The sequence below is a fragment of the Pezoporus wallicus genome, unplaced genomic scaffold (genome assembly GCF_028554395.1).
Source record: "Pezoporus wallicus isolate ANWC-B61680 ecotype Strahan unplaced genomic scaffold, APGP_CSIRO_Pwel_v1 contig_7876, whole genome shotgun sequence".
NCBI classification, from domain to species: Eukaryota; Metazoa; Chordata; class Aves; order Psittaciformes; family Psittacidae; genus Pezoporus; species Pezoporus wallicus.
The window spans coordinates 164,388-189,640 of record NW_026641435.1 but is presented as its reverse complement, the minus strand read 5'-3'; the positions used below and the strand labels follow the sequence as shown (position 1 = coordinate 189,640).

General features: G+C 44.3%; 2 protein-coding genes across 3 annotated transcripts in view; one reads left to right on the top strand and one right to left on the bottom strand.

Moving 5' to 3' along the window:
* The window catches only part of LLGL2 (LLGL scribble cell polarity complex component 2), a 35,144-nt gene extending 29,131 nt beyond the window's left edge, over positions 1-6,013 (top strand). The window contains exons 19-26 of one of the 2 annotated variants that reach the window (XM_057423948.1): positions 436-602; positions 1,333-1,597; positions 2,267-2,420; positions 3,086-3,123; positions 3,577-3,624; positions 4,134-4,176; positions 4,894-4,955; positions 5,349-6,013. In XM_057423948.1, the coding sequence (XP_057279931.1) occupies positions 436-602; positions 1,333-1,597; positions 2,267-2,420; positions 3,086-3,123; positions 3,577-3,624; positions 4,134-4,176; positions 4,894-4,955; positions 5,349-5,356 (785 nt within the window). In that variant the 3' untranslated portion in view covers positions 5,357-6,013. The remainder of the gene's footprint in view (positions 1-435; positions 603-1,332; positions 1,598-2,266; positions 2,421-3,085; positions 3,124-3,576; positions 3,625-4,133; positions 4,177-4,893; positions 4,956-5,348) is intronic. The other variant, XM_057423947.1, reaches the window with a different exon arrangement.
* Positions 1-25,253, bottom strand: part of ARHGAP44 (Rho GTPase activating protein 44) — a 240,279-nt gene that overhangs the window by 76,137 nt on the left and 138,889 nt on the right. The window lies entirely within an intron of this gene.

Genomic DNA, 25,253 nt, shown 5'->3' with positions numbered 1-25,253 from the left:
CGCAAGGCAGCTCAGTTACTGCTGTTTTGTCTGTGAGAGTGGAGCTACATGTAGCAGTGTCTGAGCTAAACAGTGCTCATTGCAGCACCTGAACTAAAGGCTAAGTGAGCTCCAGCACTGCTTGATATGCCTTAGCCCCATTTCCTACCAGCTTCAGGAATTTAAATTTGTGTTGGCTGTTGCTGAAGTTTACCTGCAAGCCTCCGTGCACATGTACCTTATTCTGACAGCTGGACCTGCATTCTTTATGTAATAATAGATACTGTTTAACACAAACTGGTTCGGTTCAAATACCCTTTAACTAGTAAATCTTTTCAGGCAGGGAAGAGCCATATTGGGTAGGTCTCTAACTGAGAGGGTGTGAGTGAGGTTCTAACACAGAGTATCTGACTAGACTCCTATGTCATTATTTTCCTGCTTATCTTGCTTGTCTAGCCAAAGAAATTCAGCTGATGCACAGGGCTCCTGTTGTGGGTATACTTGTCTTGGATGGACGCAGCACGCCCCTCCCAGAACCTCTAGAAGTAGCACATGACCTTTCTAAGAGTCCTGATATGCAAGGCAGCCATCAGTTGTTGGTGGTGTCTGAAGAGCAATTTAAGGCAAGTATCACCATGGAGGCATGTAAAATCTGCTAAAGCACTGAGCCCTGCTCAGTGGGAAGATAAGTCTTGAGAGTGCATATTCTTACATACCTGATTAACACCTCTGGGCCAGCACTTCTGTTTGGTGCAGTCCATACATCAGGTGTGTGCTGACAAATTGGGTATTCGGTATAGTGATGTACATGCTGAACATGAAAATTGTATTTATGTATTCCATTATGCTCCTTGGACAAGGCTGCTCCCATTTTTGGGAAAGAGCTTTTGCTGTGGTTAGTACAAAAGTGGAATTTGGTAGGCATTTCTGTGAAGCAGCTAAAAAGCTTATTGCTTTCCACACTGAACTAGTCAGTGTAAGACTTGAAGTAGCTTGCAGTAGGCTGGCCTACATTAAAAATAATGTGGAAGAAAACATGGTTAGTGTAAACCCCATTCTATTTCTGTAATAATTTGTACCCAAATTTGGAGGGGGTTTGAAAGAACTAGGGAGATAAATGCAGTTTGCAGCCTGAAGGTTAGGACTGCTTGATCTCAGAACAGAAACAGATTCTAACACTGACTGAGGCTGATTCCTTCTTGTCTGGTGAGCAGGGAGCCAGGCTGACTCAATTACACTGGTGTGTATTCACTATGAATGAAAACGGCTTTAAAGGAGGGAGGAGCAGATGTCCGGGGAGTGACTGCTGCCATTGTGCAGGAAGGATATGTCAGTGTCTTGTTTCTATGACAGGTATTCACCTTACCTAAGGTTAGCTCCAAACTGAAGCTCAAGCTGACAGCCCTGGAAGGCTGTAGGGTACGGAAGGTGACAGTTGCGAACTTTAGCAGCTGCAAGACTGATGATTACAGTGAAAATGACCTTGCTGTCCTGACTAACCTGGGAGACATTCAGATCATCTCGCTGCCCTTCCTCAAGTTACAGATCCGCTACCCTTGCATCCGCAAAGAGGATGTGAGTGGCATTGCATCCTGTGTCTTCACCAAATACGGACAAGGTAAGGTGTGCTTCTCCCAAATCACTTACCTCTGTTGTGTGTTTCAGACAATGGAAAAGAGATTATAGGGCTTAGTGTTTAGACCTGGCTGTGTATACATGTTAATGTTACATAAATATGTTCTTTACATGTTTCTGGCCAGCACCAAATGCCAACAGATACTGACAGGTGAATTAGCAGAAGTGAATTTATTCCATCATTGTTAATGCATACGGTGGTTTTCATGTAACAGGGAGGATGTACCTCATGGGTAGCTTCCATCTGGCCATTCTCCTCTTGTCTGGAATCAAAAGGATGGCTCTGTAAGCAGCAGGCACCTGCATGGTGCCTCCTGTATGTGCTCAACATTCAAGTTGCAAAACTGGGATCCAGTATCCTCTGGCTGCTGAGGGTGAATTGCTGCTTTGCAGTTCAGTTTTCACATCTTTCTGTGCTGCTTTTGACAAGTGCCAGCACAGTACAGTTCTCTGCATCATCTTAAATTGCCCAGTCTCTAGGCTAACCAATCCTTGGGAAACTGGGGTAATATCTTCCTCAATGGTTCATTTAGACAGGAGGAATTGCAACCCTTTCTGTCAAACACAGAGGATACTTAGATCTGTTCTTTTTTTTGGATCACCTTTAGTTCTTGGAATTGAGAATTGCTTATAAATTCCCAATCATCTATAGGTTTCTATCTGATCTCGCCATCGGAGTTTGAGAGGTTTTCCCTTTCTGCTAAATGGTTAGTGGAGCCGCGGTGCATTGTGGACATGCCAGAAGTTACAAGTAACAATCATGTGCACACCAAGTCTGGCATGGAGAATGCTGCAAGAAAATCCAGGTAAAGTCTGGAAAACTCCTGCGCACTGGCTGTGTCTGAGTAGTGAGAAGAAAACAAACAAAACCAACCAAACACAAAACAAAACAAGGCAGCAGCAACAACAACAAAAAAGATGACTTTGAAGTATGTTAACAACGTTCCTAGATGGATCAGCATCAGGAAATGTAACCTTCTTCCTGATGTTTTTTCTATTTGCAGTACAGCTGATGGGACAAAGTAGTAGACAAAGCATTGGAATTGGTATCCCTGGATGGTTAGTCACAAACTGTAAGCCTTGGCTTGCTTTACTTGTTCCCAGATGATGTGTCTGACTGACACCTGACTGTTGTACTCTTCAGGGGCTGGGTGTTACTGGCAAGACTGAACTGTTCCCCTATGAAGGGACAGTGGAGAGTTCCTCCTCTCATCTTGGAACATCAGGAAATAACAGTAGATCTGACATTCATGGCCATCCTATATGAATTTTATTCCAAAAGTTTAGGAAAGTTTTCTGATGTGTGCTGGCTTCTGCATCGCAACACATGATAAAGCCCTTCTGACAGTCTTGCTCAATAAACCATTTAATTAGCATGCACTGCAGCTTCTTGTAGATGCCAAGAGTATACATGAATTCTCTGCGTCCCTATGCCTCCAAGCTGGTGATTGTTTGCTGCTTCCTTTTCTAGGGGATCAGGAAGAAGTTCGGGTGGCTGTGGAGAAGATGGTAAGCAAAAAATAATTGTACTAAATGTAGTATGGTGAGGTGTAAACCTCAGGCGTCTTTCCTGTTGCTGCAGTCGATGTTCTCTACCTAAGAAAGGGGAAAGTAAGGAAGGACGTGAAGGAAACATTGTGACCTGCTTAGACAAAGTAGTTGCTAGCTCTAAAGTAAGTTGTTGTGTGGCAAAATTGCCTTGAAAGGATAGGACTGAGTTTCTGCTGAAAGGAATAAGCTGTGGGAAGAACAGGTGTGAATCTGATGAGATCTGTTAGCCAAACTAGTGTTGCCAGAAAATATAGTTCAGTATTCGAGAGGCTTTAAGGAGTAGCCATGAAGCATTCAATAAAGTCAAACGGTACAACAATCCAGTTGTAGTGTGGGTTTCCAAAACTGCATATATTTCATGAAAAGGGGAAAATATTGTTAAGTAAAAGCTCTTTTCCTACTCTCTTTTAGAAAGGAAGTCTGGGAGGCTGATGGAACATGCCTTGCTCAACGATGAAAGTGAGTGAAATGAAGACTTGCTACTTACAGGGCAGGTGCCTTTCTGGGTGAAAAAGAAGAAAGCCGCTAGGAACTTTGTGGATTTCAGTACTTGGTTTCAAGGGGTCTGCAGTTACACTGGTAGAAGTATTGGGTTTTCATGAATTAGAAGTGAGGGGTTGGACAGATAGCCATGCCCTCAGGCAGGGGTTGTGCCACATAGCTGCTGTGATAAGAGAAGGATCTTTATTTTCTAACAGGATTTGTGTAGAATGGCAGCTGGAACAGGCAGTTCCTTTGGGGCTCTGGTATACTGGGATTGGCAACATTTCCTCTGGGAAGTAACTGCTTCAGTTTTTTACACCAGCCTGGTACTGCTGAAGAGGCAATGGTGTTACATGCATGGTCTGATCTCTGTGGGAGGTGGGCTTTAAAGGCTGTTCTACTGGGAGGTGGAATGTGGCTTGGCTGCTGCCTGGAAGCAGAGCTATACTGGTTTTGACTCACTGCTTTAACCCTCTGCTTTCCAGAAGTCCTGAAGGAGATCCAGAGTACTCTGGAGGGGGGAAGAGGGTGAGTATCAACCAATTGCAGTTCCTAATGGTTGGGCTGGTAAGGGAGGGCATTTCTAGTTAAAAGCAGGGGGATGCCCAATGTGATGGCAGGGATGCTGTGCTGGAATCTGGTTATGTACGTGTCCCACAGACTACCAAAAGGCAATAGTAAGAGAGAGGCAAGTTCTCTTTCACGTGTTGTCCCTTGGCAATTTTTATGAATAATGCTTTGTCTCTTTCTCTCCGAAAAGCAGGAGAGATCACATTCCCACATCCCAAAGGAACAGGACTCTGAGTATTCGCATACAGGTTTCTATTCGTGTCAACCCATACTGATCTAAAGGGCAGGCCACATGGGCTTAGTCGGTCGAGGATGGGACTTTGGAGTTTAATCCTGGCTTGACACTCACTTGGATGTGTTCAGTATCTCTGCTCCCATTCTGTCTGTACAGCTGCCACCATGGGTGCGGGGCTTTATCTTTTCTCCCTAGAATACTGATGTTCATTCAGGTGACAGGGGCTACAGAAGTCTAGACAAAGGACTATTGTCTGCAACGGATGCAGGAAGCTTGGTGGGATTGGTAACTGCTGGTGTATAAGGATAAGTGACTGCCTGACCTGCTCTGCTCTGCACACTTCCTCTGGACACTACCTAATCCTGGTCTTCTGTCAGCAGCTGGGAGCGGATGGGATGATACTGTGTTGCAATAATGAATCTTTTCTTGTGTCATTGCAGAAGCTATGCAGAAAGAAATTTGGCAAGAAGTCCGTTAGGTCATGGACTAAGTAATGGAGGAGGTAGGTGAGGGTAAACCTATTTCAGGAGCAGTGAAGTAGCCAAAGCAAGCAGAAAGCAGAATGAAGTTTCTTTATAAAATTCAGCTTATTTAAGTGGTTTGTGGTAGTGCAGAACTCTGATCTGAATTTTCAGGTTGCACATCTGCTGTCAGAGTAGTGTACTACTCTGCACCTGATGTGTCACATAAGTAAATACGCTGCATCAGTTTTAAAGGAAATGCTAAAAAACCTTTGGAGGCTCCTGCCTAACTCTTAATCTTACCTTAAAGCAAACTGGAGAGGTAGCCAGAGTTCACAGCAATCATCTGTTGAATATGCCAACTCCTTGGCTCTCGGTAGCTTTCAACTTCTGTTTTGTAAAGTGGCTTTTGCATTTTGTTTTTTGTCCAAAAGCAGATTGACCAGAATTCATCATGGACTTTCTGGCATTGGATTGAGTGCCATACGCTACTGACTGGGCAAACCGTCCCTGGGGAGAAGGCACCGCTGCTCCTGCATTGCAGGCTAGAGAGCTGCAGCTTGCAGCATGCTGGCCTCTGCCTCCCCCTTTAGTGCCTCATTAGAGACCTCTCCTCTTGGAGCCCACCTTGCATTAGGACAGAAGTCAATCGCCAGGTCCGATGCACCACAAGCCTCTGAGTACATCTAACTTTTAAATGTTTGCACATTTCTCTTTTCTACTGGGCTGGGTTTTAAATTATAAATGTTACTGCCTTGGTGCAGGATTTTAATAAACGCACACTGTTACCTCCAACTGGGTTAAAATTATTTTTTGTATAATTTTTTAAAATCTGGTATTTCAGTTATAATGGAAACAGTTCAGAAATTTACTTTTAAAAACAATTGAGTAATATATACTAGATTCCTGTGACTACTGTATGTGGTATCTGAATGAGTAATTTGGGGGTTTGTTATGGTACTGTTAACTGGCTTTATGGATTTGGGTAGAATCTATTTTTGTAGCCATTCAAATCAGAGGAAAACTAATTGAACTTGATTTTTGTTTCAATACTACATTGCTCTTTTTTGGAAATAAAACTCTGAATTCCCTTTTGTGATCCTTGTCTGCTCTCATATCTATTCTTTCCATCAGCAGCAGGCTCATGCCAACTTACCCCTTACAGAACATGGAGCTTTCTCTGAGCTGTAGAGGCAAAGAGCACTCCTGGAGATCAGGTGGCCTCCATTCACCAAGGTGGTGGTTTGGAGAAGCCAAATGTGGTGGGCAAACTTGATTGCATCACTGTTCTGCAGCGCATGCAGTGTGTTGCCAGGAAAGGCACTGCTTCGGATTATAGTCCCTAAAAGCTCATCTGCTGGCTTGTTCTGAAATAACTTGGCTGATAACACACTGAATTGATCTGGCAGTGCTGCTGTGCTCGTCAGCCAACAGGTTTTGAATTGAAACTGGTGAAACTCTATGTAAAGCAGTTCATTACTCTTCAGACTTTTTTGATTCCTTTGTCCCTGACTAAGGCCACTTTCTCATTTTCCAGCTAAGAAGGGTGTTTTCAGATTTCTCTCTTGTAACTAGCTTGTAGCAGTACAAAAGGCAGTAAGAGAGAAAACCATATCCACCCAGAGTGGGTGCTGAGCTGTCATCCTTGGCGTGCTTTGGAAACCTCTCTTTGGAAGCCCTCTTGTTTCAGGCTCTGTCTAGATCTTCCTGACCAAGGTGAAGGGATCCTTTCTTTCACACAGTACTAGGGTGGCACTTTCTACTATGCAGAAGAATATGGTTGCAGAGTTGCTTTTCCTCAGGTGTGTTTTAGGCATCTTTCCTCCTACAAGTGCTGCTATCTCTTTTGCCAACCTGATTTCTTGCTAATGAAGTTTTAGAAAGCCTTCTCTCTACTCAGCATGGTCTGACAAACTACTTTCCATTTCCTTATTTCTACTAGCTTCATTATTTCCTTGTTTCTGTTGCTGCAGGATTGAGGCTAACAGGAAGGTGGCCTGCTGTTTCCCACCTTTTGTGTCAGGCACTCATGCTGCAAATTTACAGGAAGTCATGGTTTAATCAGGGGTGTCTGAGCTGGTGTGATGCTGTGCACGTGCATCATCCTGGTGCACCCAGCTGCTTCTTTCTGCCCTCACAGGTGGGCTGATCTAATGCCTTTTCTGAGTATTTAATTTGGTGGCAGGTGTGGGGTAAGTGATGTGGCAGTTCTCAGAAAAGGCAGAAACAGTTTATAACTTCTGCCTGTTTTACCCACATAACTTGAAAAATCCAGTGAGTCCACTGAAAAAGTTCACCAAGTCACAGAAATGCCATTGTATTTCACACACCTGAAAGTCAATTTAGATTTAAAAACAAAGAAAAAAAGAACCTTTATCCAGCTACTTGGGTTTCTTTTTTTGTTTGTTTGTGGTGTTTGGTTTTGTTGTTGGTTCTTTTAATTTTTTCCCTGAAAGCACAAACCAGACTATTAGTGGGATTGAGTAGTTTAGGATGTATGCTGATACATGGCAAGTTTTGCCTAGCAGTGCTTTGAAACCTACATCTGAAACCTACACTGGAGTAAGCTGCTTGACTTACTGTGAGCAGAGGCCTTAAGAATCCTTTTAGAACTGCCATGCCTAAAATACAGGATAAATGGCAAAGGGGCAGAGAAAAAACAACTCGTGTTGTTCTTTCAGTTATGTTCCGAGCTGGGCAGGAGAGGAGGGAAAGGCTTGTGGCATTCAGAACTAGGGTGTTTTCTGTGCTGTCAGAAAACCACTAGCAAGTAAAACTGGTGGTGGGAAGAGATGATCATGAAGGATGGAGTCTTCAATAAATTTCTGTAAGCAGCTTTTTAATGTAATGGGAAAAAATCATCTCCTTTTCAGGAACTGCCTTCTGAGCCTTTCTGTCACCCTCTGTCTGCCTATCAGCTGACAATAATAATAATAGCCTGTTTCTGATCAGAGAATTCAGCTGCTGCCAAACTCCTTGAGTTTTGTGCCTACCTGTACTTTTCACTTGAACTCCTTGTCTGGAATCTGATAGTTTTTGTCTCCAGGAGCTAATGCTTAATGCTTGGAAGCACACTGAGGGCTTGTTTGCCCCTATTAATGTTATTGCCACTCAAGCTTTGGCAGTGCTCTCCCCTTCTCCTGCTTTATGCAGTCTCATTGGGGTCTGGCACAGTAAAGTGCCCCTTTGCTGCAGGAGCTGAGCTGCTGCTAACACTGGCTGCTAGTGCTTGAAAAAATCCATTCTTAGAACCATCTGGCAGCATGTTCCCTAACCCTTGTAGACTGTTTTTCTTCAGAGAGGAAAGTCTTGGATCACAACTAAAGAGCAGCCCCAAATTCTCCACATCTGAATGCACATATTGGGTATCTAATAGGGGATGTTGTTCTATAGTGGCCTGAGATTTAGGTCAAATGCTTTCTTTTAACATAAGCTCTTTTATAGGGTTGCATATTCAGTGCCAAAATTCTGTAATCCTGGAAAAGCTTGGCCTGTGGCTCTTTTTTTCTTCTTCCCTCTACCCCTGCCAACAGTAATGCAAGCTTCCCTCAGATCTTTAGGAACTAAATATTTGCTGTATTTGTCTAAAAATTCTATTAGAACATAATGTTGGATGGAAAAATACTTTTCATCTTAGTGGTAAAGCCTGGGGCATGTCTGGTTAGTGAGAGAATTTTTTTTTTTACAGTTTAATTGGTCTGTTTCTTAGAATATAGTTTGTATCTATGTGGCTAGAATAAACACATGCCTGGAGTGGACTCCTGTATTCAGCCTGCAAGGCGCATCACTGCTGATACAGCCTCATGAATTGGGATGTCTTTAATAGCAGGACTGGGATCTGGTGTTGAATTGGCATGGCCGAAGAATGAGACAACCTTTAGTGGAAGTTTCCTCTAAAGCCAGCAGTCTCTGTAAGCCACATTATTTCAGTTACTGATTATCTCAAGCAAAGGCCAAGGTTGTGTTGCAGTTGTAGCTGATGCCCTGAGGTACGCCAGGTGGGGAAGGCCAATTCCTTCAATAGCTGCCACAAGCCATTGGTCACAGAAAGTCTGATGTCTTCACTAACAGCTGCAAGCCCCAAGTGTTTGGGTTGTTTCCATGCAGCACATTGACCTCTTTCTCCAACATGATTATGGGGTGTTTGACAGACTTTACAGATCAGGTGCAACTTACAAGAGTATCCTATATGAAAAGGGTGCAGTAACTGTAGGGTGGCCCTGCTGTTGATTAATTTATTCATTCCAGTTGTTGCGTGGGCAGAAATGGTCTTCCCAGTCAGAGCCCCTTCCCAAACACATCTAGGTTGTGGTTTCTGGTCAAGGAAGGTCCTGTCCTTTGTGCTGTGCCTGTGGAGATGCATATAGACTGAGGTGGCCTTCTCTGGTGGCAATTGAAAGCTCTGTGTTGATAACAGTAAATGACTGCAAGGAAGGATTTTCTCCACTTAACTAGTTTATCCTTCAGTTAGTCTTCCCTGTAGTATGGAAAGTAAGCAACTGAAGCCAATGCTCTTATAGTGCAAGGAGTCATAGAATCATAGAATAGTTAGGGTTGGAAAGGACCTTAAGATCATCTAGTTCTAACCCCCCTGCCATGGGCAGGGACACCTCACACTAAACCATCTCACCCAAGGCTCTGTCCAGCCTGGCCTTGAACACTGCAAGGGATGGAGCACTCACAACTCCCTTGGGCAACCCATTCCAGTGCCTCACCACCCTTACAGTAAATAACTTCCTCCTTATATCCAATCTAAACTTGCCCTGTTTAAGTTTTAACCCGTTACCCCTTGTCCTACCACTACAGTCCCTAATGAAGAGTCCCTCTCCAGCACCCTTGTAGGCCCCCCTTCAGATACTGGAAGCTGCTGTGAGGTCTCCACGCAGCTTCTCTTCTCCAGGCTGAACAGCCCCAACTTCCTCAGCCTGTCTCCATACAGGAGGTGCTCCAGTCCCCTGATCATCCTTGTGGCCTCCTCTGGACTTGTTCCAACAGTTCCATGTCCTTTTTATGTTGAGGACACCAGAACTGCACACAATACTCCAGGTGAGGTCTCACAGGAGCAGAGTAGAGGAGCAGGATCACCTCCTTTGACCTGCTGGTCACGCTCCTTTTGATGCAGCCCAGGATACGGTTGGCTTTCTGGGCTGCAAGTGCACACTGAAGCCGGCTCATGTTCATTTTCTCATCAACCAACACCCCCAAGTCCTTCTCCACAGGGCTGCTCTGAATCTCTTCTCTGCCCAACCTGTAGCTGTGCCTGGGATTACTCTGACCCAGGTGTAGGACCTTGCACTTGGCATGGTTAAACCTCATGAGGTTGGCATCAGCCCACTTCACAAGCGTGTCGAGGTCCCTCTGGATGGCATTCCTTCCCTCCAGGGTATCAACCGAACCACACAGCTTGGTGTCATCGGCAAACTTGCTGAGGGCACACTCAATCCCACTGTCCATGTCAGTGACAAAAATGTTGAACAGAATCAGTCCCAACACCGACCCCTGAGGGACCCCACTCGTTACTGGTCTCCAGCCGGACACTGAGCCATTGACCATGACTCTTTGCGTGCGGCCATCCAGCCAGTTCTTTATCCACTGAGTGTCCATCCGTCAAATTGATGTCTCTCCAGTTTAGAGACAAGGATGTCGTGTGGGACAGTGTCGAACGCTTTGCACAAGTCCAGGTAGATGACATCAACTGCTCTACCCCTGTCCATCAGTCCATTTTCCACTGCCTGGCTCTGTGTAGCTGCAAGGCTGCCCAGGCTCACGTGTCAGGACGGAGGTCTGAGGCCACAGCTGTGTGTCCCCTGGAAGGCGTGCTTCTTCCCTTCTTGCCTGGGTGCTCCATAGCCTCCCGAGAGAGGATTTGTGGTGATGCTTTTTATGCTTCCTGTCACTGTGGCCTCTGGTCAGACACGTTTCCAGAGCGGGAGAGCCGAACCTGCTTCCTCACGGCTCTTGCAGGGTCTCAGCCCTCTCCTCCTGCTTTGCCCGAGCCGGGACAGCCATGGCGGTGGGTCTGGCGGTGCTCAGGGAAGGCTGCCCTGCTCCTGCCGCTGCGCTCGCCCCTCAGGAGGATGTGCTGCCTCCTCCCGCCCTTTTGCCTGCCATGGCCGCTGCTGCAGGGCAGCGCCTGAGGGCCCCGGCCCCTTCAGCGCAGGTCCCCGCTCGGGTGTGTGCCGCCAAGCAAGCTCTTTTGTGACACTGGTGGAGCTGCAGGAGTCCAGGGCGGTCCCAGGAGGTACCTCTGTCACCCAGACGCGTGCTGAAGTGTCCTGGGCGAGGGCTGGATGCTGTTCATGGCTGCCGCCAGTGAATGTTTTCAACGCGTGCTGTAAATGCATGAAATACTCAGCCTTCCTGGTAGTTCACGCTGAAGCTCAGCAGAGGGTCAGCAATGCTGTTCCTTACGCTGCCTCTGCTTTTGCCACCTCAGACAGGACTGTGAAAGCTACAATGCGATGAAGGTGGGAGATGGAAATTCAAGCAATGATCTCTTCCAGCAGCAGCTCTGAGCAGAAAGGAGTCATTCCCTGCGAGGCCAGTCAGCTCTGCCAGGGCCTCCAGAGGGGTTAATTTGCTTGTTGTGAAAATCTGCTGCATAAAGGAGCTCCTCATGAACCAGTCCAGCTGAGAGCGGGGCTGGGTCAGCCTGGAGAAGGCTCCTTAAGGGGAGACCTTAGAGCAGCTCCAGTGCCTGAAGGGGCTGCAGGAAACCTGGAGAGGGGCTTGGGACAAGGGATGTAGGGACAGGCCAAGGGGAATGGCTTTAACCTGCCAGAGGGGAGACTGAGCTGAGCTCTTAGGCAGAAGCTCTTCCCTGTGAGGGTGCTGAGGCGCTGGCACAGGGTGCCCAGAGAAGCTGTGGCTGCCCCATCCCTGGCAGTGTTCAAGGCCAGGTTGGACACAGGGGCTTGGAGCAAGCTGCTCTAGTGGAAGGTGTCCCTGCCCGTGGCAGGGGTTGGAGCTGGAGGAGCTTTAAGGTGCCTTCCAATACAAACCAGTCTGGGATTTTCCTCTTGTATCTTATGCTGACAGCAGTCGGAGTCACCCTATACAGGAAGGACCTGTATCTTCATGGGCAGGGCCCAGCCTGTCAGTGACTCTTTCCCTTCAAAAGATGCAGATTTCTTCTTCCTGTATTCTACTGTAGCAGATGAGTCTGTATATTGTGTGCTTGTCCCTAAAGAGAGTCTGAATGCTGCTCATTTGTTTAAAGTCAGTCTCCTGTTCTCTGCCTATAGTTAGGGCAGGGACACCCCAAAATGAAGCTTGGATTCTGCTCACACTCTTTCCTTAAAGGCAACTTAGCTTCATGAAATCACTGTGCAGAGCCCAGATCTGCTACCCAAAAATATCTCTGAACTGCTGAATGCCACCCCAAGGCCAGATGTTACAGCTTAAGTCCTGATGGTGGTGAGAGTCTGAGGAAGCAGAGAATATGGCAAGTTCAGATAGAGGCTTAGTGTTATTTTAGGAGAACCTGCTAGCTTGGGTGGTATATAGAGTTGAAAGCAGTTTAAACTTTTGCTGAGAGAGCTTTATTCAAAACTGCAGTGCCTGAAGGTTACTGGATTTGGAAGAGCATTAGCCCTCTTAGCCACAGGACTTAAATTTGGGAGAGGTATTCTTGAAGGGCATGATTGTTCTACACACAAGTACATCCTCCTGTCTTTGTTCTAGCACAGATAAGAGTAGATGAAACACAGGCTTGTGACCAAAGGAGGTATGATAGTCCTTAACTGGTTTGGTAGCCTGTGATGTTTGCTCACAGTTCAGACCTGATGATATTTGCCTGTACTTTCATTTTGGGAAGACATTCTGAAAGCCAGTGAACATCAATGAGGACCTCAAAAAAAAGAAAATAAATTAATCTCAAAGAAATTCGGTTCCGTCAAGTCATGCCCATGAGGCACAGTTTCTGGAAATAATAAAGCACTAAGTGGTACTTACCTACTATAGGATTAACCTTTTAGAAAAAGACTGGTTTAATTTTATACTTTGTTGAGTTCCTGGAGGCTCTGTAGCAGGTGACTATGCCTCAGTCCTAAAGGTTCAGGAAGCAGAGAGAGAAGTCTACTAAAAGTAATCTGAGAGTACAGGCAGTGTGACTTCTCTCATGCAACATTCAGGGTCCATCCTTAAAAAGGCTTCTTTTGACTGGAAAGTGGGACATAAGAATTTCAAAGTTACATAGGATCATGTCATCTCTCTGAAGTACACTGCACTTTCAAAGACTAACCTGGGGTTGGATGGAAACCACTCCTGGTCTGTTTCAACTCTCTTTAATGATGTTGCAGATTCCTGCCTACTGTTCTGAATGCCCATTCAATGGTTATTTAAAGGTTTGTTAAAGCATTAGAAAATCCTCTTTGAGGGTAAAATCTTCATCTAGCATTGTGTTATTTTTTTTTTTAGTGCACAAGAAAAATGCTAATTTCTCAGTGTCTCCCAGCACAGCCATAAAGGGATGTATCAGAGCTCCACGTGCCTCATTAGTTAATAACATGGGAGGCAGATGCCATTAATACTGGTAGATTTTAGTTATTTATTTTTTGCCAAGAAGCAGCAGATAGTAGCTGTGATCTTTTCTTGTTTCTTAAGACTGAACAGACTTGGTTCAGCAGGTAACCTGCTTACTGACGTGCTTATCTTAGGATTGCTTATGCACAGAAAGGGAACTTCCCATGAGAATGTGTACCTAATGAAGTGACTCAAATTCTACGAACAATTTTCCTTGCTAAAGTGATACCTGTTGAGAGGTATTTATTACTTATGAGAATATCTGCTGTGCACAGGGAGAGATGAGATCTCTTGTAAAATAGAGATCTATCCACAGAAGATTAAGGAAATTAAATATCTCCAGTAGAATACAGCATGAGATACTGTCAGGCTTGTCATATTAAATGGGAGAAATGCTCAACATCCTATAAAATAAATTGCAAGTTTTAGAGGCCATATGGTTGAGAAGAGGCTTTCAGTGTGTCTTCTAATACCTGGCTAGGCAAATCACTCCCAGTTTGTGCCAGATCTTTGGTAGCAAAGTGTAATGAGTGTCTGTGCTTGCAGAACTGTAAAGAGCATAAAAAGCATGAGTGGTCTAATATCACACAGAAGTTTCTGTTGTTCCACTATAGGAGAATCTGTTTTTGACAGAGCATCTATCAAATTTTCAAAACCAAACCTTATCCTAGGTGCTCTAAGCTCCACGTACTCTCTTCCTCATCTCTTTCCCAGAGTTTAGGAGCCCTAAAAGAGTTTCACTGCTAAGAGCTGTTCTGCCCTCCTGTGAGCTTGTTCATACTCGCTTTCTTCTCATAGCATGTATTTGTGCTTTTCAGGTTTATTTTGAACAGTGTTAAAATTTTGCTGAATCAGTCAATTTAACCAATACCTTATGCTCTCACCTTATGATCTGGAGTAAGGGAATAACCAGCAAGAACAATTGTCAGCAAGCAGCCCACTCATTTGAGAGGAAGCCCACAATTAGGTCAACTTGCCTGTAAGGTCATACTATACCAGGATGACCACCAGAATTCATGCAAAGGAAACAGCTGAGGAGTGGCCTTTTTCAGATGGCAGTCATAGAATCAGTTTAGCTGGAATATGAATCCTCATCCCTAGCTGCATGATCCCTTCTACCTTTTATCTCTGCAAGCTTATTAGCATCTGCTGGGGATTTTCAAATACTTGGGTATAATCATTTCAGTCTGGACAATCTAACTTTCACTTTTGATCCTTTGATACTTCAGGGATTATGATGCTTTCAGCATAGAAGTCATTTCTTATGGGAGAACAGGCCCTGTGAGTAGCCACATACCAGGGCTGTAGCCCACACAATTGGAAGGTCTCTTGCATTCATGTATAACTGGTTTGAAACCCAGTTCAAGTTCATGGGATTTTACCAACTCACAGTTCCCAGGTCTGCTGTAAAGGGGAACAAGGGCTGTTTCTTATTTGAGGCCACCCAGGCACCTCAGTGTGCCCAGTAAAGTATCATGGAAGCACAAAGACAACATCCTCTTTAGTTATACTCTAGCACAGGGCACAACAGCAATGGAGATACAGTAGAATGACACATGGGTCTGTTTGCTGGCTTCTAGGCAGAGTTCCTGCTGCTGTCATTATCAGTTATTCACTGTTGTTACCTGCTCTGGTTACCAGCCCAGCAAGAGTGAAGTCAGTATAGGCTTGCCTGGTCTTGCATTTTCAGTTTGCTCTTTTTAGATATTAATTGGAGAGGTAGGTTGGGGAGTGAAAAGGAAGAAGCCTCAGCTGCATCTTTACACCGCTCAGTCTTTCAACTCAGACTCAGCTAAAGTACATCCCTCCAGTAGGGTGTAATACCATCTGTACAGTGTTCTGCTCTGTTGTTTTGGCTGACATCTAGGTAGGGGCCATGGGATGCTGACTTCCAATGCAACAGGATCATCCAGCCTCACTGAATGACAGACAACTAGGCAACAAAGGGAACCCTGTTGCTGTTTCCAAATGGTAACTTAATTGTTTTGGTTTCTTCTTGCAGTCATGAATACTTTGTTTGGCTTCCTCAGGTTATTGCTGGGGAAAAGGACCTTGGAGACCCTTTAGCTCATCTCACAATAGCTGGAAAAAGAGAGCAGATGCCTCAGCAGTTTGAAGCAGTAAGGCCAGGAATTCTCTCTCGATAGCCTGGGGTACAGGTTTGAGGGAGAATGTTTTCTGTCAATATGAGGTAGCATAGGGTAAGCATGGAACTTTGTATTAATGCGTGAGGCTGGGGGGAGGAAAATTTCATCTTAAAGTAGTCAGGAGCAGCATTGACCACCCCCCTTACCCAAACTACTACCAAACAAATAAAAGATTGTTATGAATTAATGCAAAATGTAATTTCTCTGATCAGACATGAGTTGGATGGTGTCTTGGGTGACGTGGTTTACGGTGTGGTGTCCCTGCCCATGGCAGGGGGTTGGAACTGGGTGATCTTAAGGTCTTTTCCAACCCTAATTATTCTATGAGTCTATATTTTGCATAAATGAAGGGATTTGTAGGAAACTGGGGAGCCTTGTACTTTCTCAAGGAATGTAGCCTTCTGTTCCTTTCATCTGCTGCTGGATTCCTCAGTTGAAGTAGTTTCTTCAGTGTAAAAGGGCTTTTAAATCAGAGGAGCTGGCCAGCTGGAAATTCCTCTCAGTACTGGTATCCCTGGGTAGCACATAGCTGGCAAAGGCAGTGTACTTCCCAGGTTCTTACTACAGCCAACATTGCCTTTGCAACCCTGTGTGTGCAGGCAATAATGGACAAAGAAGGGCAGTAAAACTGGGAAAGTGCAAACAAGTTTTTTGTTCAAAAGGTGACTCAGTTGTCATTGCATGTACCAGAGGCTGAGGGTGCTGATGCCAGACATCAGCAGTCTTCTCCTTTCTGAGGTCAGTCTGTCTTGTTATTGAAACAATAGCATGAGCAAAACTACAGCACTGGTTGAGGTGGACATTGAACCAAAGTCTCGGGCCACAAACTCCACTGTCTGCTCAGGGATCTGGAGCTGAAATCTGGAAATCTTTCATTTTTCCCAGTGTTTTCCTCCCTCTCCCTTAAAAAGTTCTGACCAAGCTGCCACCATCCTCTCAGGAGCACTTTAAAAGAGAAATGCAGTGCTTAGTCTGTGAAGAGAACCCAGGTTAGGGGTGCTGATGCAGAAAGGCTTGAGGTGGAAAGAGAATGTTTGTACAACATCAATTTAGCCTTTCTCATCTCAGTGTAGCTCAAAGCAGGCAGTAGCCTGATGATAAAGTGAGCATGATTAGTACCTTCATCTTGGACATCCTCCTTCAGCAAAACCCAATCATACAGTCTGAGACTTCTCATAAATTGAAGAAATCATTGAAATTGAGAGCTCCAGTTCTGTCTGGGGTACACAGAGCCCTAGAGAGGCTAATGAGGAGTTACTCAGAGTTTCTTAGAGCCACTTCTTCCTCAGGAACTGTGAAGAGCTGGATTTTTCAGAGAAGTTTCCTCACCCCACCATGTACATGTCAGAAGTTTACAGCTAAGAGCCCCCCCCAAGAAACTGGATAAGGAATTCATGATGGAGATGACATCAGTCACTCTGGTGTTTACAAAAGAGATTTCTCTTCTCTGCAGAGAGGGATATTTATAAATAATAAATAAAAGAATGTGATTAAATAGTTAACTACACTGTTGTTCTACAGCCTCATTCTTGATCTAAGAGGAGAGGACCACCTAGTCACCGAAAAGCTTGGGTGAAGTGTGTTTCTTAAGTTCTCCAGCTCAGCACCCAGTTTTTATCTTTGGTTCATAGTGAAGGAGCTCTCAAAGTGCAGCACACAACAGCAAGGGGGTTCTTGGCAGGAGATAGGAAAACAGGCCCCACCCAAACTAGTGCTGCTAATGGTTATCTTAGCTGCACTCATCACATGTCATGTTAGGGTCATTTCTTCTGGTTACTGGCTACACCTAAGTTTATCTCATTTAATCTTCAGGTCCTCTGGAAAGCCTTTTGGGGAGTGGTGTGGGTAGAAGGGGACTGTCTTAAAGAACTAGGGTCATCCTCAGAGCAGTTAAATCCTGTTGTAACCACATAACTGATGCGAAGGGTTAACCGATGTACAGGGGGTAGATCAAGCTGCTTGCTTAACAATGTCACTACTCGTTCATGCTTATCGTACTCACCGTGTATGCTAGAGCAAGATATAAGGATGTGGCTATCGTTAAGAAGTAGAGACTGTGATTTGATTCCCGTCCTTTGGATGCCTAGGCTGGCTGAAATTGGCTCTGCGCTTTGGACAATGACCAAGCCTCCAGGGAACATGCGTAACAACTAAGGGTAAAAAGTTCAGGCTCGAGGAAGACTCCCTTACTTCATCTTGAGACCCTCACCCACGACCACCAGGAGGCACTGCGCAGGTGCAAAGGACTTCTTAGCTCATTATAATACAAAGCGGGGATAGGGCATGAATATGTATAGGCGTGTTGTGCAACCTCATGCATGTGTATAACTTTAGAGGGTAAATGGAAAACAACGCTGAAGGGCGCATGCTTTTGAGGGAGCTATCCCCCATGCACCTCAGCGCTGAATAAAGCATACCTACTTTACAACTTTAACAAGTTGTGGAGCCACGCTGTCACTTTGCAACCTTGTGAGTCCAGAGGAAGACTGCATGTACAGACTAGACTGTGAGCATTTGTGTTTGCTGCTCTCTTGAGAAAAAGCTAGGCAGAGGAAAACCGTCACTGAATCCAACAGTAACAGTGCATGGACAAAATCACCTGCTGAGAGTAATCTTGACCTGTCTGCAAAAGCTTTGTTTAAAGGGGAACATGGCTTTATTTGGAAATTCAAGTTGGAAGGAGATTTAGTCATTCTGCTCAATTTGGACTGAAACTTAGGCATAATGAGGACAAAATTGGTGCCAGTTTTCCTGTCTTTTCAGTGCTGAGCTGGAAACTACTTTTCTGTTGTCAGCAAAGAGTTTGGTATTGGCAAGGAGAAGGAGCAGAGGCTGAACTATCCATGTTTGGCTCCCTGAAATAAAACTCCAGGGATGCAGAAGAAAGAGGCCTATGATTTGATACTTTTCACTAGCCTAATCTCTCCTTTAGCTAGTATTCTTTGTTCCCTGTCTGATAGCCTGTTGGTTTTATGTTTTGGGATTGGACTTGACCTCTCCTTTTCAGTCTTTCTTCAGGGATGTACCTAGTCATACCATCTCTGAGTCTGACTCCTGCCTAGGTGAAATCCCATCTCTTCTTTTATCCAAAACTCTGCCAACCAGCTGGTGATACTGCATGTTGAAAAGTTCAAAGGTACCAGGAAAAAGGTTGAATTATTGATGCTACTTTCCTTCCTTCCTTTCTGCTGTTTGGGCACAGCCCAGCTGGAGTTGATGTTCGACTCCACAGCTGAGCAGGCTTGCAAGGATTCTGGAGCAGACTCGAGGCTGTGTGGGAACAAGGCACAGGAGAGTGACTGTGTTACCCTATACATGGATATGACCTAGGATACACAGTACTGGGAAGCTCTCTGGAATCAGGACAGACAGTGTAGGCATTTTGAAGTAGTTGCTGTGCAAAGAAGGAGCTTGAGCAATTTATACAGGTGAATGAAAATAGAAACTGTTAAGAATTTAATTCCAAGCATTTCCCTTTAATGATTGTACTTTTTTCTCTGTATGAGCCGGGAGAAACCACTGTGTTTAGAGAAGACAAGACTTACTCTCTACCGTTCTTAAAATAACAGCATGAGCTATCTGCTCTTATCCGTAGTTTTCTGCTGTGCTGCTTGGAGTTCTCATTTCTCTGATGTATTCTTATTTCTTCAGAACAAAATCAAATAGTTCTCACTCCTGTAGTGATTTAAATGAAGTTGATATAGTGAGGGGAATTGAAAAACTGATGAGCAGGATCTTTCACCTGCTCCAGTGTGTCCAGGAGGCAGATATTCCAGGGCAGATAATTAGAGCAGGCCTCATGTCAGATGAATTGTTTATATAAGCAGTGATTCATTTTACCATTCCCAGTAATAACAGTGGTGGTACAAAGCAATCTGCTCTAAACCCTGGCTCAGAAGAACTGTGAACTCTAGGTTTTTACATTTGAACCTAGATTCAGAGGTTGGGGGTCCTATCTTTACAATGACTAAAACTGAAGTCCTGTCTCTAAGCCCCCTACAAATCTGGGCAGTGTTCCTGATCTTCCTCATCAAGTAGTGCAGCATTTTTGTTTTGCAGACAGCTTCAGCTCTCCAGACACATGATTATGTAGCAGCCGTGCATAAAAGCAGACTTATGAATTATATTTTTTCTACTGTATTTGGCATTGTAGAGAAGCAGTATCAACTTGTAGCTCCCAGGAGGAGAGAATATTAACTATTCTGTACTGAGGATTTAGGGTCTAATTCAGCTACCATTAATCTCTGTAACTGAAGTCTTGTTGCAGGATTTACAGATCTAGGCCACTAATATTGGTGTATTAAGCAAGGAGGGGGACTGAAATAAGGTGACCAGACACATATCATAGAGAGAGCTGGTTAAAGAGAGGGGTCAAAGAAGAGGATTTTATGTTAAGAGATGAACTCTGTACTGTGCAAAATACATGTCCAAGATGTTTTAAACAGTGTCAACTCTAACCCAGAGCTAAAAAGCAAGTTTAGAGGGAACACTAAAGTTCTGATTGTTGAGGAACCCATACCTGTACATAACAGTGCTTTCAGGGCAGCAGCTTTTTGCTCAGCATCAGAGTTGCAGCTGAGGAGAAGGGAGATACTGTTGTTTTCCAGTTGCGGAAGATTTTCTGTCATATGGAAGAGTACAAAATGGGTAGTATGCAAAACCTCCCTCTGCAATAAACCCATGTGTTTTACATATACCTAGTGTGCTTTTTTTAGAACATCAGCCTTTCTGTACTGTGTAAAGCTCAAATAGGGTTTTGCTGCCCTCCTTGGGGTGATTAAGGTGAGGCAAACTTTGATTCACTGAGTTTGTTTCCAGAACACTGGAATAGATCTTTTTTAAATATCTTTTTTGCAAATAACTCGTAAGGATGTTTTGTCAGTGTTAGTCTGCAAGCACATCACCAAGTGTTCTGGAGACTGGCTGCATTTCCAGCCAGCAGAGCAGGCTGCCTTCTTGAGCTGCTCAATTTTGAAAATTCTCATTCTTTGTCAGACTTTATCATAGCTGCAAAGATTTAAGACTTTATGCCGAATTGCACTCTTGACTGTGTACTCTTCCCCCATCCTCCCACCCTAGGGCAAGGAGAGGCCTGTGGATGGAAGCAAGTTCCAACAAACCTTGGCCAGAACTCTTTTGAGCTTGTAGTGTGTACACAGTAACCAGCAAGGGTTTATTTTTCATTATGGGGAAGAAAACATTTGCACCAAACAGCACAGCTAATCCTCTCAGCTCTATCCCATCTCTCAAGAATTCCCCACTGGCCCTTGTGTGTCTTTGCAGGCCCCATTACTGTTGGGAATGGCTGGTTTTGTTTGTACACTGCAGTCACAATCACTGAGATGCAGGGTTCAGTGCTGTAAGACAGGTAAATATGTTGCCAGCATCTGATAAGTCCAACATCTGAGTAAAGGCTTCCAGACACTGTATTTCAGCCTTCAAATAAGTTAATGCTTTGTGAAATTATGATGATGGTAGGAATTAGTAACAGAATCTTGACTGCTAGGTCCTCTGTTATCTACTGAGAGGTGTTGTAAGGCTGTAAAGTGTAGAAGTTTCTCTTCCGCTTGTAGAGAATCTATGAGCTGAGTGAAGAGCAAAGAGTAAGAGAAAGAAGAGGCAAAGGGAGAGAAGAGTTTAACAGTGAAAGAGGTGAGAGGACAAAACATATAATGGAGTTTCCCTGTGTCCCGTGTGCCGGTTGTTCCTCACCCACCACTGGCTAATGTAATCTCTAAAGTAGTCACAAACACCCCTAGCAGGAGGGTTTTTAACCTTTTTGCCCTTTGGAAAGATGTTGCAGACTTTTGGATTTCCTCGCTATGAGATTTTTTCCTTAACCACATCCTCCTCTTCCATTCACCTGCAAGTTTTCCTTTCTTGATAGATGATAGACCTTTCTCTGGTCTATCATTTTCTTTCAGTTATGCCCTTACTGTTCTCTGGTTTGGTCCTTTGCCTTGAAGAGTTTAGTGACCAGGGAATCAAAACCAGGCTCTGACATTAGCACTTCATTCAGAGAAATAGGAAGAAGTAGAGTCTGGAGCCCAAGTGGTATTTTGGTCTATCTGAAGGAGCAAGAGGTTGACTCGTAAAAGAAAGGATCATTATATCTGGAAAGGATATAAATGATATTCTTCAACAGGCTGAGAGGTCAGGACTAATCCTTTGGGTACTTTCAGATCCTTTATTTCCTATGTATGATCAGAGGAAAGATAAAGATAAAAGCAATGCTCATTAACAGTTGTAATACTGAACATTTCCTAGAGTGTCAGCTAGTGACAATGCTCTCAGGAGGAGTTCTGTGAAATAGTTTGCTTTTGACTTCTTGTTCAGTTTAGCCAGATCCTGGAAGGCCTTGAACATTGTTCATGGGACATGCCATTCAAAACCAGACCCATCTTGCTAAAAGAAAAAGTGGAGCCAGCCAATTTCACAGACGTGCACCGGGTCTGTATTAGGAGTTCTATTTGGTGTACAAAGGAATTGACAGGACTTATGCAGTGTGGTTTTGCAGTACGGTTATGTATCAACAAAAATCCTGCTATACGCTCAGTTACAATGATTTGAAAATCCATTTGCTGTGGGCAACTAACATGCACTATCCTTATACACATCTTGCCCCAGAGGAGGGGCAATCTTCTGGCAATATTTTATGTCTTGTTATGAATTGTTACTGTTGTTGTCTACTCTATTGTATTTCTTTTTCTACCACTTGATTTCTTCTCTCCTTTTCGCATCCATCATTAATTAGTTCCCTTATTTATTTAGCTTTTTCTCCAGTGAGATTTCAGGAGAGCTGTTCAGGGACAGACGTTATTTGCGATGAGAGCTGGTTTCCTCATAAATTTTGCTATTTTGGCTAAACTGTTTTCTTGACAGGTCAAATATTGAGTATGCTCTGTTCATGAATGTGTTTCTCTTGCACTGTAGAACATTTAAAAGATTATCCTCTGGAAAATAAGATACTATATAATTGTAATTACAATATATAGTTAAATTTACCATGTATGTATTTGCTTGATAAGAGAGAAGTGCTCAAATAAAAGGGGGAATAATAATAAATAAACATGAAAAAATAGGGCTTATATTTTTGTATCCTTTCTACTAATTAAGTACCTGTGCAGATTCTAGTACTGCAGTATAAAGTTAGTTTGGTTGGTTTTTTCTTTGTTAACAAACAGTTGTGGTCTTTTCAGTTCTAACCAGTGATACAGCATCTACTCAAGCTGCTCATACAGGTCCAACTGTGATTCTGGATACCTAGGAAACTGAGTTAACTAGTTACTGGCATTTATTTGATATAGATCATTAGATGTGTTTCTGTCTTCTCCAGCACAGAAAAGGATTTTGGAGAAGCAAAAGCTTTCTCAAACTACAGCATGCTAAACCTTTGCCTGCTGTGGAAAATCATGGATACTCATTCAGTTGTCTGTATTTAACTGACCTCTGTCAAGAGCCCTAATAAAAGAAGAAAATAAGTGTGATTCATGACAAAATAAAATAGAGATTAACCTGGAACAGGACAGTCACTTTGATACTCCTCAGGTGCACAGGTATGGTTCTGCAAATGCTTGTTCAGTTCTATAGAAGAGCAGTAAATTACTGCTTAGGAGGATCTGACCTCTCTTTGTAGCTTATTTCATAGCAAAATGCACAGTGTTTCCTTTCGTGGGTAAATTGAGATAAGCACTCACATATTCTGGAACACTGGAGTGTCCTTCCTGATCGAAGATTCATCGCAGAAACCTGGAAAAGAGAAACTATTGAATTGTGAGAAAAAAGCAGGTTCCCCAGGAGATTCAAAGATCCACTGTGGGAGACAGTGGGAAGGTAAAAATAAAGGCCAGCTGAAGGGCAAAGAGTCATTGCCTGAAAAAGATGACACCCTTGAAGAAGACCGCTTAGAAAGCCAGAAGCTGGTGAGGCTTCAGGGAAGTGAAGAAAATGGCCATAAAAAGTTATGCCGGGGAAAAAGAGCCTACAAGGGAAGAGAATACAAGAGAAATTATAAAAGAGAATCTGATCTGGGGAGAATTTGTGAAGAACAGTTACTGTCCAAGTGGCAGGGAAAAAAAATGAAAGGCCTATAAACAAGAGGATATGACGTAAGGACAAGAACACGAGGACAGTAGTGATAAGGAGGAGGAAGCCACCACAAGCAGTAAGAAACCCAGTTTTAACAAGAAGTGTGGAAAGCATCTTGCTGTTAGTGGAAAAGTCACTGAATCAATTGCAGTGCAAAGTGCTGAAGGCTCTTTTCAGAAACATGATTCACCATGGAAGGCATGCAATGCCAGGCCTAGGGAACAGCACAAGAATCATGGCTTTAAGGAAGCTTCTGAGCAGAAGTCAAGTTTTCAGTCCCAAGGCAGTATGGCACAGGAAAAAGGTGAGAGAACTGGAAAAAAGCAAAACATACCAGGATTATTGTCACTGAAAGCGCAGAAGAAAATATCCTTTGTTCAACATCTTTGTCACTGACGTGGACAGTGGGATTGAGTGCGCCCTCAGCAAGTTTGCCGATGACACCAAGCTGTGTGGTTCGGTTGATACCCTGGAGGGAAGGAATGCCATCCAGAGGGACCTCGACACGCTTGTGAGGTGGGCTGATGCCAGCCTCATGGAGTTTAACCATGCCAAGTGCAAGGTCCTACACCTGGGTGGGAGCAATCCCAGGCACAGCTACAGGTTGGGCAGAGAAGAGATTCAGAGCAGCCCTGCAGAGAAGGACTTGGGGGAGTTGGTCGATGAGAAAATGAACATGAGCCGGCTCCAGTGTGCACTTGCAGCCCAGAAAGCCAACCGTATCCTGGGCTGCATCAAAAGGAGTGTGACCAGCAGGTCGAAGGAGGTGATCCTGCCCCTCTGCTCTGCTCCTGTGAGACCTCACTTGGAGCATTGTGTGCAGTTCTGGTGTCCTCAACATAAAAAGGACATGGAACTGTTGGAACAAGTCCAGAGGAGGCCACAAGGATGATCAGGGGCTGGAGCAGCTCCTGTATGAAGACAGGCTGAGAAAGTTGGGGCTGTTCAGCCTGGAGAACAGAAGCTGTGTGGAGACCTCAGAGCAGCTTCCAGTATCTGAAGGCAGCCTATAGGCATGCTGGGGATGGACTCTTCATTAGGGACTGTAGTGGTAGGACAAGGGGTAACGGGTTAAAACTTAAACAGGGCAAGTTTAGATTGGATATAAGGAGGAAGCTCTTTACTGTAACAGTGGTGAGGCACTGGAATGGGTTGCCCAAGGGAGTTGCGAGTGCTCCATCCCTTGCAGTGTTCAAGGCCAGGCTGGACAGAGCCTTGGGTGATATGGTTTAGTGTGAGGTGTCCCTGCCCATGGCAGGGGGGTTGGAACTAGAGGATCTTCAGGTCCTTTCCAACCCAAACTGTTCTATGATTCTAGCTCCTTATCCAGGGGCTCTGGGAATGGGGATTCTCTAGACAAACAGAGCTCTATCAGACAGAAAATCTGTGCTGCCTGTGCAACAAGGCCACAGATTTAAATGTGACCTTCCCAGATCTTTGATAGATCAAAACCCTCAGAGAAACAGTGAACAGGGCTTCCTTCCTCAGTGAGCAGAGGATCCAATACGTACGTCAGATTATTCAAGGGAGGTAGATGCCAAAGAGGGTTTAGGGGTCCTTCAGACTGCAGAGTCCATAGTC